The 13291-nt window shown below is 29.2% G+C and overlaps 2 protein-coding genes across 2 annotated transcripts in view; both read left to right on the plus strand.

Moving 5' to 3' along the window:
* LOC126845727 (zwei Ig domain protein zig-8-like) overlaps positions 1 to 7883 on the plus strand; it is a 146099-nt gene extending 138216 nt beyond the window's left edge. Inside the window, exons 5-6 of the mRNA XM_050584578.1 lie at positions 5332 to 5500; positions 6321 to 7883. Coding sequence (XP_050440535.1) covers positions 5332 to 5500; positions 6321 to 6418 — 267 coding nt within the window. The 3' untranslated portion in view covers positions 6419 to 7883. The remainder of the gene's footprint in view (positions 1 to 5331; positions 5501 to 6320) is intronic.
* LOC126845729 (probable protein BRICK1) overlaps positions 1 to 13291 on the plus strand; it is a 195687-nt gene that overhangs the window by 159585 nt on the left and 22811 nt on the right. The gene's annotated exons all lie outside the window — the stretch shown is intronic.

Here is a 13291-nt window from a genome sequence, read left to right on the forward strand (position 1 = left end):
AGTCATTGTTACATTAAATACAGCTAGACAACCATGGCAATAACCATTTAGATTAAGTGCATTTATCACTGGGTATTTAGACGTTGTTGAAATATTACCGTTTAAAGTACTCTTTACAAAAAGTTTTCAGACAACAACAATGGAATAATTATGAAATAATTTAAGTATGCGAGACACAAAATTTGAAAACCCATTGTCAGGCTTAAACATTACCTTTTGAATACATATATAATATAATACAATTTATACACATATATACTTAGGAGTTAAAACCTGACTTCGTTCAAGGTTGACTGAAGATAGACTCAGTAGTTTTATAAATGTGTATAATAAAGTGGATGATTTAAATCATATGATTGATATTTTTGGTAAAACTTAAAATAGACGGCTGGAATTTATGTTGTAAAATTGTTGTTTTTCTTTTTTGTTATAAAGTTCTCTGGAAATTATGACTTAGCCCCCCCCCCCTCCAACCAAGTCTCTGGAGCTGCCCCTGTGTACTTGTATTAAAAAATGTTGGTTGAAAAATGTTTAATGCACAGAGTCATAACATTCCACCGGGCACTGTAAGTTGTTTGTTATAAACAAAAGAAAAATATGCTTGATGCATAAGCAGCTCTGTAAACTTTTCCACTTTTCGATCTGTGGCAAAAGCTATATTTCTTCAGCTTCTTAACCTTAACTTGGCTACTCTTTCTGTCTTACAGCCCCTATATTTCTCTGACATAAGTTTTAGCACACAATGTGGTAAATCCCCCGTAGGCCAGTTACGCAATAACCTCGAACTGACTATTTCGACTGTTGAAGAAAGAATACACCGGCAATAAATTTCAAAAAAACTTTTTTCGTTCCTTTTTTGAATGCGGAGAATATAGTATATGGCTGTATTCGTTGATATTAGTAGGTATATCCGCGGTAGTCAGCAGAAATAATCTTTTTTCTTATCTTTTGTTAGACTATGGTTGCATAATATGTGTGAAAATAAAACCTGCACTATTATATCTGTGTATAAATGCACTCGTTCACTACTTCTTTTTTTTTGTCTTAAAGTTTGTATAAACTAAATAAATCACTCTTACGTTTGTTATCTTTCGATAAATTTCAACATGTTTTGATGCGAGCATTTCAAGCCAGTTAATAGATAATTAATGTACCACTTTTTCGAGAAAACATAGTTGCACAGTGTCATCTTGACTAGGGGGTGTGTTCTGCCGCGTCATAACATGTTGTAAAATTACGTCACGGATCATGTTCTTTGATTGATCGTGTAGAGACGTTGTAGTTTAATAGGTAAAACTTTTACAAAATTATCAAGTTAATTTTCAGCGCTGGTTAAGTCCCATTCAGGATCAATTATAAAACAGTATACAGGAATTGGTTTTTAGTTGTTCATATTATACAGCGGCCCGTATGGCTACTTATAAATTGGCTAGAAGTGTATAAAATAAAAAGCCAATAAATTGGGGTGGGTGCATAGTGGGGATGGAGCATATAAGAACGGGAGAGGCCATAGGTCAACAGGTCCATAGATCAATGGGTCATAGATCTATAAGGATTTTTTTAAACTAAAAGTGACGAAATCACATTCATATAAACGCTTCGATGCATATCCGTAGATATATCAAAAAACGTTTCAATAACGTGCTTAAAATTATATTTTTAGTATTTGGGTTGATCGTCCGTCTATAACAATTTGTTAGAGGAAAGAGTTTATGATATTTGTTTGGGTGGTCAACGTTTATCGGTTGTACTATGTCTTAAAAATATTCTATACAAATTTACAACTAATTGGACTATTTTTTAAAAAGTTATAGAACACCGTATTTTTAGGTTGAAAATATGTAAATTTTGTTGGTGTTTTTGTTTTTCTCCGTCAAGGTTTGAAATTTTGAAATTTGTTGACAAATGAAGTACCTTACAGGTACGATTTCTGATCTATAAAGTTCCTACACAAAGAAATCGGTTCAGTGGCCTAGAAGATATCGTGGGTACAGACACAAAAAAAAATTACTCATAATCTCATTATAAAACCATTACTTTTTCAGCTACGTACTGAAGATAAAAATTATAGGTAGCAATTTTTTATTTTATTTCAAAAAAGAAAAAATTAAACATTTTTCTAAAATTATCTATATACTCGTTACTATGGTTTAATTGAAAGTACATTTCCATGGATATATAACAATGAATAATTTTTATCTTAAATTAGTATTCCACCCCGGCCTTGTGTTAATTAGACACGCTACACCGCTCTATTCTTAGTAATACATATTATAATTACTTTCATTGCGTCAACGCTAACGTTATCATCAGGGTTAGGCAGACAAAAACATATTTATATAAGTGCCATAAGCTTTCATAACAAGTAGAGAAAATAAAGAAAACTAGGCTAGGACATACACATATGTTAAACTAAAATATTAGCCAGAAACTTGATATGTTTACTAGCCACCTTAGATACATAAAAATGTATCCCGTGGTGTTGCAGACTCGTACGCAAGCTGTTAAAATATAATATGTAACACCTATGTGAAAACCTTTCATAGAGCCTTGCAAATATTTGTTTAAATAATAATACCAAAACTAATACCCGATTTTGTTTTACAATTTTATATTGTACGCTTACAACTTATTATGTTTATACTTTACAACTTAGGATAATACTAAGTACGGAACTAATATTGAAAAACTTGATCACTTATTTTATTGGTCAGACTTTAAGTAATCGAGTTTTTAGCATGGAACATGCTGAACATGTGAGCTTTAGCCTCACAGCTCAAAAACGACACGAAATAGTCTACCTTACACACCCAGTGGATCACAGTCTGGTCCTTCTTTCCTTTCTTGTACATCGGCCTTATCTTGTCCTTGGCCTCGCTCTCGCTTATTCTCAGTTCTGGATTTTGCCTAGCTATCATGGTCGAAATATCATTGGGAAGCATGTCCGCGTCCATTCCATTAAAAATGCCATCGAAATAAAAACGAGTCGTCGTCGTCATGCAAACGTTTGGGCCAGAACATATAACTATGACTATACTTTCGTCATAAATCGCAAGGAGATTATAGATCAGAAATAATCACTATTCAGGAGCCAGCAGGCTAAAGCATGTTCCATGTTTTATAATTTTGGTTGTTAGGCTTTAAGTAGACTGTAGCTTTTTTTTTCTTATAAAACACCAATTGAAAAATATACATTAAAACCATACTTTGAATGTACAATGCTTACTACTTTGCTTACAATGTGAAGAGTGTGCTAAATGTTATGTAGATCAAACAAAAAGAAATATTGGGGTTAGGATCGCGTTCAAATTAATTTTACCTGTTGGTTTAATATGGTAAATATATCGTGTAATACATAATAATCTATCGTACTATTAGGTTTATACCGTAAACTTTAACTTATTACTCTATATTTTAGGAAACGAAGTATGCCTTTACAAACAATTTAGTACGAAGCCTTTAGCCTTAGTAATAATTTCCAATCAACATTTCAACAAGTAGTTCATGCGTAAAAATGTTTGTATTTTCCATTTAATTGAATACTAATCGATGATTTTAAACTATATTGATGTAGAACATCAAAGTCTGACGCTAAACATTAAAATGTGTTTGAAACCATAATTGAATATCATATATAGAACAGAATACCATGGCCACCAATATATAAAAACATTTTAAAAGTTTATCAAATCTTCTAAATTAGTAGTTGTTTCAAACCCGTATTGTTCTAACTTCAAATTGTGATATGACAATTGACAAATACATTACATTGATGATATTACATTAATCAAATCGCGATGTATCATATTTTTATTTAGACCTCTTCGTTCGATAAATGATGTACATAATTAATTGTAAACCGGGTTTCCCTATAATCTCGTCCCTCGTTGGTCTTCCGTAACTGAGATTTTACAATCGCAAAAATTATCACCAATCAATATGGTCGTTATGGACGAGGGAACAGTTTAATGGATGTCTACTACCAGACTGGAAGGAAACATTACCGATGAGAAAATTAAATTTCCACGACTGGCCTGCTGTCATGAAGTTACGGAAATACCGTGTATAGTTTCCACGAAGACCGTGGAATCGAGTTGAGTGTGAGAAATCATTTGGGGTAGAATGTTGGTAAGGTGTGCTACAAGCGTGCGCGGCTTCGTAGGAAATTTGCCCCCGGCAATTCTCCTAAATATCACGTACAAGCAGTAAGCAAAATCGCTGCCAAGGGAGAAAACCGCTATTTACGCCGCTGCGGCCTGAGTAATAATATGATTATCAACTACTTGGTTCTCTATGTGTGTGTGTGTGACCGCATCAGAGAGGAATAGAGAAGATTACAAGGCGAGCACAAACCTCCTGATTTAATGCGTATTAGTCGGCGAAACGATTACGACTAGATTTCAAAACGTGTCTGCGACTTCATTGTGGTGGCAATGGTAGTCTCGCCATCTTAAGATAACCGAAAATGACCGTAAAAATAAAAGCCTTTTCCGGATAACCGAATATAATTATTTCTAAAGAGCTTTTCACGTTGTAAGCCGCATCATACGAATGCTTAAACGACGTTTCAACGCGGCATCAATATATTATAATATTACAAAACGCTACAATGAAAGGCCGAAAGCTTAACGAATCAAAATAATATGTTATAAAGTCCTGTTTGCGTTTTGTTATTAGTATACAATTCTTCACTTCCATAATCATAATGCTTCAGTTCTGCAACGACCGAGAGGAAAGAAATCTGAATATTCCATAAATTGTTAATTACTTATAATAATAATTTAATACGATTTCATAATATTATGTATACTGATAACTACGTATTATAAGGGATGGGTTAGGTTAGAATAATAATTATGAGAAAATCGGCAATTATTTCAAGGTCACTGTGGAATGATTTATAAACTATTCGAGAAAATTTTAATTAATTTCTTTTTTACGTCTTATATTCAAATAATAAAGGCGATAATTTATATTATTATAAAACCGGATTTACATTTCCCGCTTGTTTGATTGTAACGACCAAACTTAGGGTTATTCTTTTTGTTTCCCGTGACAATATCGACGCATGACATTTCTCTCCAACTTATACTTTTAGAATCTTATTGTAAGACATTTAAAAAAACATAAATATATATGTATATATATACGGTCATTCTCTATTGAAACCCAACATTTTATTTTTATTAAATGTCTCCACGGTATAAGTATTTTTTGAAAACTAGATAACGTATTATACAATAAAATAAAATTGTTTGTGCAGCATTAAACACTGTCTATAAAAGCATGGACCTCGCAGTTTGCTTTTATTTATCGTTGTCTTAATTTCAGGAAATTAACTATGATTCGGTTAGAGGCGGCGTGAGCGTAATCACAGAGAAAGGCGAAGTAACCACCAGTTATCTTCTCGTGCAAAGGGCAACCAACACAGATTCAGGAAAGTACACATGCCATCCGAGCAACGCTAATCCTCACACGGTCGTTGTGCATGTTCTCAACGGTAAATATATTTTAAAATATGTTAAGTTTTCAAAACTAAAAAAATAAAAAAACACTGTGATTTATAAAAATTATCAACTCGTGTAAAAGTTCATATTCGCCACCTAAAATTATATCCATTTAATTTAATTACATTGAATATCAGAAATTATTTGTATAAATTGTTTTTATTTTAAACATAGCCTACATCATTTAACATATTTTTTTACATCTGCCCATAAATACACATGTTCCCAATTCTAATTAATTTAATGACATAATTACTAACTCTTGATTTTAAAGACCAGCGAGTTAGGCAGAAACTTTTCAACAATAGAATCTTTCGCGCGAGTAAGTTGGCTACATAGAGCAATTGCTTTAATTGTTCAGCATTGTTAGTGAAATAATGCATTCTTAATTTATAAAACGCCAAAGTTATAAATCATTTATTTTATACGAGGAAAAAGCGTAATAAAATGTAAATTGTTCAAATACAATTTAGACCTATTAATGAACAATGGTGTATATTTTATAAGCTTTTCGTGTCTGTAGCCTGTAGCTTACATGACATTTTTTATAAAAAAAAGTATTATTTAGAAGAAAGAAATGATTATAATACAATTTTATTCTGTTTCCCGCTGTTTCTCATAAAATTCAATTCGCATATGAAATGTATGAGATGTATATTTTTCATTTATAATATATTTATAAAATGGTTGTTTATCATTCCGTCTACTAATACGTAATAATAATTTATAAGTACAAATTTAATAAAATAATCTACAACCACTCAATATGTTATTATAAATAAATAAATAGGTAAATATTTTATTTGTTCACAGGAGAACACCCAGCTGCTATGCAAAAAGGATCTAAACTGAGTCTAAAATCTTCGTTATCACTTCTAAGCGTCTGCCTAGTTCTTTTCATCAGCACGTGATTTATATCCCCGTTAAGCTATGAAATTAAATTGTAAAATACAAGATATTTAAAATATATATTTATATATATATATATAATAAAATACATTTGCGTGTAAATATTACCTATACATATTACATATAATATTATGTACCTAATTACGTACACGCATGCTAATCAAATAAAGTTACATACACTTTTAAACAAATACAAATATAAATATGTATGTATTTTAATTAATAAATATTAGCACACTTATGTATAGTAGATACATTATATATTATAATGTGCTGTAAGTAACACTATATATTTCTATGTGTCCAGCGTACTAAACGGCATAGGTAAACGGCATGTGTCAATAAAATTATAACTTACATGAATCTTCTGGTTAATTATTGAAGCTTCGATAATTTTACAAATAATACAAAAAAAAAATATTTATATATATATACTAGCTAGAGAGCAGCTCTTCAGTACTCATAAGTTCGAATCCCATCTGAGCTTTTTTTATGATTTATGTCTATATATATATGTATAAATTATAAATCCTGTAATTAACTAAATTGTATATAATTATTAATCTTTGTGAATATGAGACTCCCCCCCTTAGTTTATTTTTTAACAAAACTTTTTTTTATACCTAGATTGTTTTTCATGTATACTTAAATTGTTTATCAAGACCGAAGCAACCACATATTATTTACAAACATAATTGCCAACCAGATATGCATACAATTTTACCTAAAAATCAAATTTATGTCTAGATATAGGTCTAAGCATTTTGAACTAGGTTAAATCTACTGTCGTTCGTAATAACGTGATACCAGCTACATACATTTCACAGTACCAAGTACTGTTAAACATTTTAACTAAAACCCGTTAAGCTTTATAATTTCTAAGTAGATAAACTATCAATGTTTGAAATGTTACAGTTCACATTACAGCTCCATACATTATATTGCCATATTCTAAAATTGAGTACCCTGTGTTTATAATATTTACATACTTAACGTAAAATAGGTAGAAGGAAAAATCTCTTTTATTAAAAAGAACAAAAGGTGACTGCCCAACATACAGATTCCCTAATAACACAGTAATTAAATTAATCATCACAGTCATTAATATATCATAGTTAAATAATATAATGGTAATGTAATTTTAAAGGATAAATTAAAATTGTTAAAAAAAAATTCAATGAATTGGTTAAGAATATATAAAAGATTCCACTTTTTAAACAAACAAAAGATAAAATACTAATGTTAATAATTAAAAAATATAATAAATGTCATCACATTTAATATGGGTCAATTATGTAAATTCAATAATAATTCCAGATAGCTAAGCATAAAAAATAAAAATAATATTTTACTCGTATGAACTCTAATATCTAAAAAATAACATTTTTACTATACTTTAAAAAACTTTTTAAATTTATTTGAACAACTACACCACTTATTTGTCGTAATATTAAAATATATTATTTGTAAGCAACATAAGAAACTCAAATTTAATAACTTATCTAATTCATTCTAATAGATGCAATGTTTCTATTTTGGTTTAAAAAATAATAACAATAGATCCCTTCAAATATTCCTGTCGAATAGATTTCTACATAAATACTTATGCTTCACCCTTATGCTTAATCACAATACTTAAACAATCACATATGTCTAAAAAGATATATAAACATGTTTAAAATAATTTACCTATAATTACACAAATTATTTTACGGGTATAAATTGTATATGGTTTTGTTTAAATTGTATTTTTTTTTATTCTAACCCACTTAAACTATTTGTAATTTGTTTATTGACGTTTAAGAATAAACTACATTTTATTGTTGATTTAAAATAATTTTCACTTACAGAAAACACAATAAAAATGTGTAATTTTTAATTTTGATTATTAAAAATATTGTTTTTAACTTTTATAAGAACCTGCTGTAAATTGGTTATTTGTTAGTTATTACTATTGTCACTTTAAAAAACTGTGTAGGAAATCAAATAATAATAATTATCACATAATATATTATGCTTCATCATTTATGTTTTAAAAAATAAGTATAAATACTCAAAAAAATATAAATGTATAAAATATATGTATGTAAAAAAAAATCAATCTATACTTATTGGAAATTTCGTAAATGTATAAGAAAATGTATAATATTGCAAAACAGTTAATATCTAGGTATTAGTTAATACCTCCTTACTTTGTTAGACAATATAATTAATTTAAAAATAGTTTCACTGTAATATGAAATTATTATACCATAATATTATATTAATTCAAGTTATTTCATTACCTATACTAATATTTGTTATATGTATAATACATTTTTTACATATTTGAATTTAACTATATAAAAAAGCATAAGTAAAGTTATGAAGTTGTACAAAAAATTATTAACCTTATATGTATAAATAAAAATACATAAGCATGGGCAGTTAGTGCCTAGAATCAAATGTTTATAATGTTAACATTACAATGAAGGCATTATGAATATCGTGTTATTTTTTTTTGTTTACAATTTTTGAAAATTGAAAACATTTATAGGATTAAATTTTTAAAGCTAATTTGTTTTATCTTTGCTTACGATGTATTTAACCATTGTATACCTGTATAGTTAACCAACATTTTGTTAAGTTTTTCTGATTTTAAACAGTTTTTATGTATACATATTTAAGAGTAAACGTTAACGTTACCTATCTGACTACTTGTAATTAATTTGATGTTCAATAAACATTATTTTATTCTGACATGCGATGTTCTTATAACTTTCAGTTTTATACTATAGCAGTTATATTAAGACAGTACGCAATTATATGCAAGAGCATTGATTTTAAAGTACATTATTTATTTTTAAATCAATAGTGCTAGGGTTATAATAGTTTACGTACTATAACAGTTTTATATAACTGCTAATGAATCAAATGTGAAGAATAAATAAAATATTTAATTATACAAATCCGACGTCCACTAACGAGATTAGCTTCACATTTCAGTAACTGCTGATGTAGGAAAATCTCCACAATTATTTCAACTGACTAATTATTAGTTGACAACTGAGCATTTAAACCAATAGCTGAAAACTAGCCCTTAAATAATCCGGTATTATTAGTTAATGTTTTTTTAATAGAAATGTAAGAGCTAATCAGTTAATCACCCTAAATACTTTTTTTTAACGATAGATGAGGCGATTAAAATGTATTAAATTTATCTGAAGTGTAGCGGACCATCTGACACAAATTACAGCAAGTAAACAATACAACAAAATTGTGTTTTAAAGTACTAACAAAGTAAACTTATACAATAATAATAAAACAAAAAACATAGTATAATTTACAAAAATAATGTAAAAATTAGTTTCAAGTAGAGGTATTTAACCTTTTATAGAACATTGAAATAAATAATGTAATAATTCAATGCTTCTTTTGCTTAAAATAACTTATAACTAAATTTATTGTTTATTGGCATACATTTTCTGTAATCATAAATAATCATTTTTATTTCTAATAATATTCTACAATCAAGTTTTTATTTTTAATAAGTTATTTTTTTTTTATATTATAAACTGTATTAAAATGTATTAATGTAAAATGTTTAATGAATGAATAATATCTAAAATGTTGAGACACGGTTATGCACGATACAGTTGCAAACTACTATTATTACATTACTATTACATTTTTCTGATTTTAAGAAAAACACATCTGAAACATGAAACTCCGACAATCGTTTCTGCTCTAAATGGAATTTTTTAATCGATTTTTTTTAAATATATTTTTAATTTTAATGGTACACATGTTGTTTCTACACAAAAATATATTTTTGAACACTCTACAAGAACACACTTTAACAAGTTGACTGGCTTGAGTATCATATTCAACTCTCAAAAACCCAAAGATCTAATATAGCTTGCCAGTCAACTAGTTTAAGTCAAAACCGTTAAACTACAATGTTATATTTCAGTTCCCAGCCACTTATGAAGCTCTGCAAAAAATTAACCGATTTAACAATATTTCTCAGACACATTTTTGCATCTTTGTAACTTTATGATGTAACAGAAGAAGAAAAACATCGGAGGGGGGGAGTATTACATCTTTTTGGGTCATTCATATTAAAGACCTTCTATGTGTACTTCTTAAACACACGCACAAGTCAATGACAAAAAACAATGACACGTGTCTATCCAAATCGAACGATGCTTCGAATATTTTGAGTTGTTCTCTGGTTTAAACGATTACATGTGACATGATATGTGCAAATTTCCTAATACAAACAAAATAAATGTTTTCAAATGTGAAATATTTTACAAGTTTGACAAAATCGAATTAACATTGAATGTTTCCAAAAAATTCTTTTAGCAACGACGAGTTCTACGACACTGCAATAGCTGTGAAAAATCTGTCTAGATGTCTACCACCAACATAGTGTTTTGTCAAAAGATCCTACCAAAGTATTTCTTGATAAAACAAATATAGCTGCGATAACGCCATTAATTTATAAAGTTTGATTATTTATTTGCAATCAAAAAATATTCATAAGCTTATTCATTATTATACAATATTATTGTTAATAACGTTTGATGTTATTAAACTATAAGATTCCCAGAACAGCAGCACTGTGTTCGATGGTTTGCTTTCTAAAATCCATTCAATTCAACAATACAATGTTTTCGACAAGTTAAATCTCTTATTCACTACTCCCTAGTGTTATAAGCCGACCATGAAAGACAGGTTAACTTTGTAACTTATTGTTAAACATAAAATTGTTATCACGCTTCGTCGTTGTCTAATGACTCCGCTAAGGCAATCAAAATTACTCTGGCGTGCTACTGAAGTGTGCGAATCCAGCCTCTCAAGCCTTTACAAATTTAAATATAATAGTCAGATGACAGATGCCCTACTTCAAACTAAAACGGGCTTTCCAATAGAAATTCGTTCTCAATATTATTGAACTTTATCTATAAGGCGTCGAGATTATGTAGGCGTTACAAGTAAGAGGGATCATATTATGAGGGTGTCACGCCGCTTTTCTTTGAGCACAAAACATGTCCCTTGTACGTGTCTCAAAAACTGAGTTTTAGTGTAGAGAACAAAATCAAAAAATTAAAATCAGGACCGGATCTAGCCTATAAAAACGTGGGAGGTGAATGTTTTAGTTATGGACTATGTAAAGAAATCCCCCTCTCCGATCTTAGTTGTCTCCCTGTAGGCGGTAATGATTAAAAGTTTGTCAACATATTTATATTGGCGAGTTTCTATCAAATATTTTCAACGAAGATTTTTTATCTTTTGAAAAATACAATATTCAAAGTATTTTAATATGGTGTGATAACATATAAAGTGCATAGGGCCAGAAAAGTATAACCAACAAAAAATAAATTTCGTTTTATCGAATTAAAATTTTAGAATAACATAATAGGTATTTCAAAACCAAACTGATCCAAATCTAAAAAAAATTGACCCACTAATTGGCAGACCTTAATTTTTTTTTTGGAATTGGCATTTTAAAAAATTATAATTTTCTTTTTCTTGAAACAATGGATCTGAGGATTAATCTTTGCTGGCGATATACGCCTTATATACTGTAACTGGTGTTGTTTATATTAATAGTAGTTGTCGGTTTTAGTTATTTGAGAAATCGCTCTATGGACATAGCCCTGATGTTACCGACATTATGCATTTCGTTTCTTTCTTTCTCCAGTTTATTTTTAATTGAACGACCACTAAGATAGAGACAATTAATGTTAGGTTTGCCTTAATTATAGTAACTGATTCAGAAAATAAAGAAAGCTAAATTAAAATTTATCCGGCATTTTAAATTAGCTATTTGATTGTTCATTAAAGAGAACTGAAGACTAAACACAACAATTGTGTTCAAAAAGTGGTAAGTACTATCATAAACCAAACAAAAGTAATCAATCTAGATGGAGTAGGTGCTAAAACTAACATTAAGTTCTACAGGTGCTCGTCTAGTTTCTCACTAAAAGCCTTAAGGTCGTGTTTACACTGGCCACTGTTAACCTTATGAGTACAATGTGAACAAACCACAAATCACAATACACGAGTGCCTTTAAAATAAATATTTAATATACGACATAATATACGAGCCAGAATACACAAATACTTGGTTGTCTTGGAAGGGAAAAATAATGGAAATACATAACAACTTCTAATACCTACGTCTCCAAACATGTAAATGATGTTAAATATTATTTTTAGGGGTATTTCTATACATACTATTCTGAAAAGCGACAATATGTTATATGACACCAAAACAATTGAAATAAAAGCTAAAGGCTAAATCGTATAAAATGTCTCACTTGAACGGTTTAGTTACACAGTACTCTACAAGTGTAACATATTCTCAGATCTTCTCTACGTTTTAATTAATATACTTATCACGAAAACTATACATTTATACAATAATATAACTTATAATAACATACTAATATAATAAAATATTGCCAACCACTGGCCGTGTACATTTAAAACCGAGAGGCAACCACACCGTTGACAATTCGACATAATTGGGCCATCATACATAATTGTTGAGATATAATATATTATATCATAAAATGTCTAAAATCTTTATTTAAAAATACAATTTCAACTGCCATAATCGAACATACCTATTCAACGAACAAAATTGTAATTAAAAAATATTGTTAACAATTTTGATTTGATAGGTTATCACTTTTAAAATTACGCAAATCCGTATTACATAATAAGAAAGAAAATCAATTTTTTCGTCATTGCCACGGAAACCATTAATTCAGCGGTTAAGATATTAGACAGTCTTGACGAGAGGTAGGAGGAGTTAACGGTTTAAAAACTCTTGGCTGACAGGGGCTTATGTTAGCGGCTGCACTGTCAGGGTGATGAATTGA

Source organism: Adelges cooleyi, unplaced genomic scaffold, assembly GCF_023614345.1.
Source record: "Adelges cooleyi isolate 19-005CV unplaced genomic scaffold, UGA_ACOO_1.1 ACOO_flye_CR_arks_rails_tigmint_CR_PRNA_8, whole genome shotgun sequence".
NCBI classification, from domain to species: domain Eukaryota; kingdom Metazoa; phylum Arthropoda; class Insecta; order Hemiptera; family Adelgidae; genus Adelges; species Adelges cooleyi.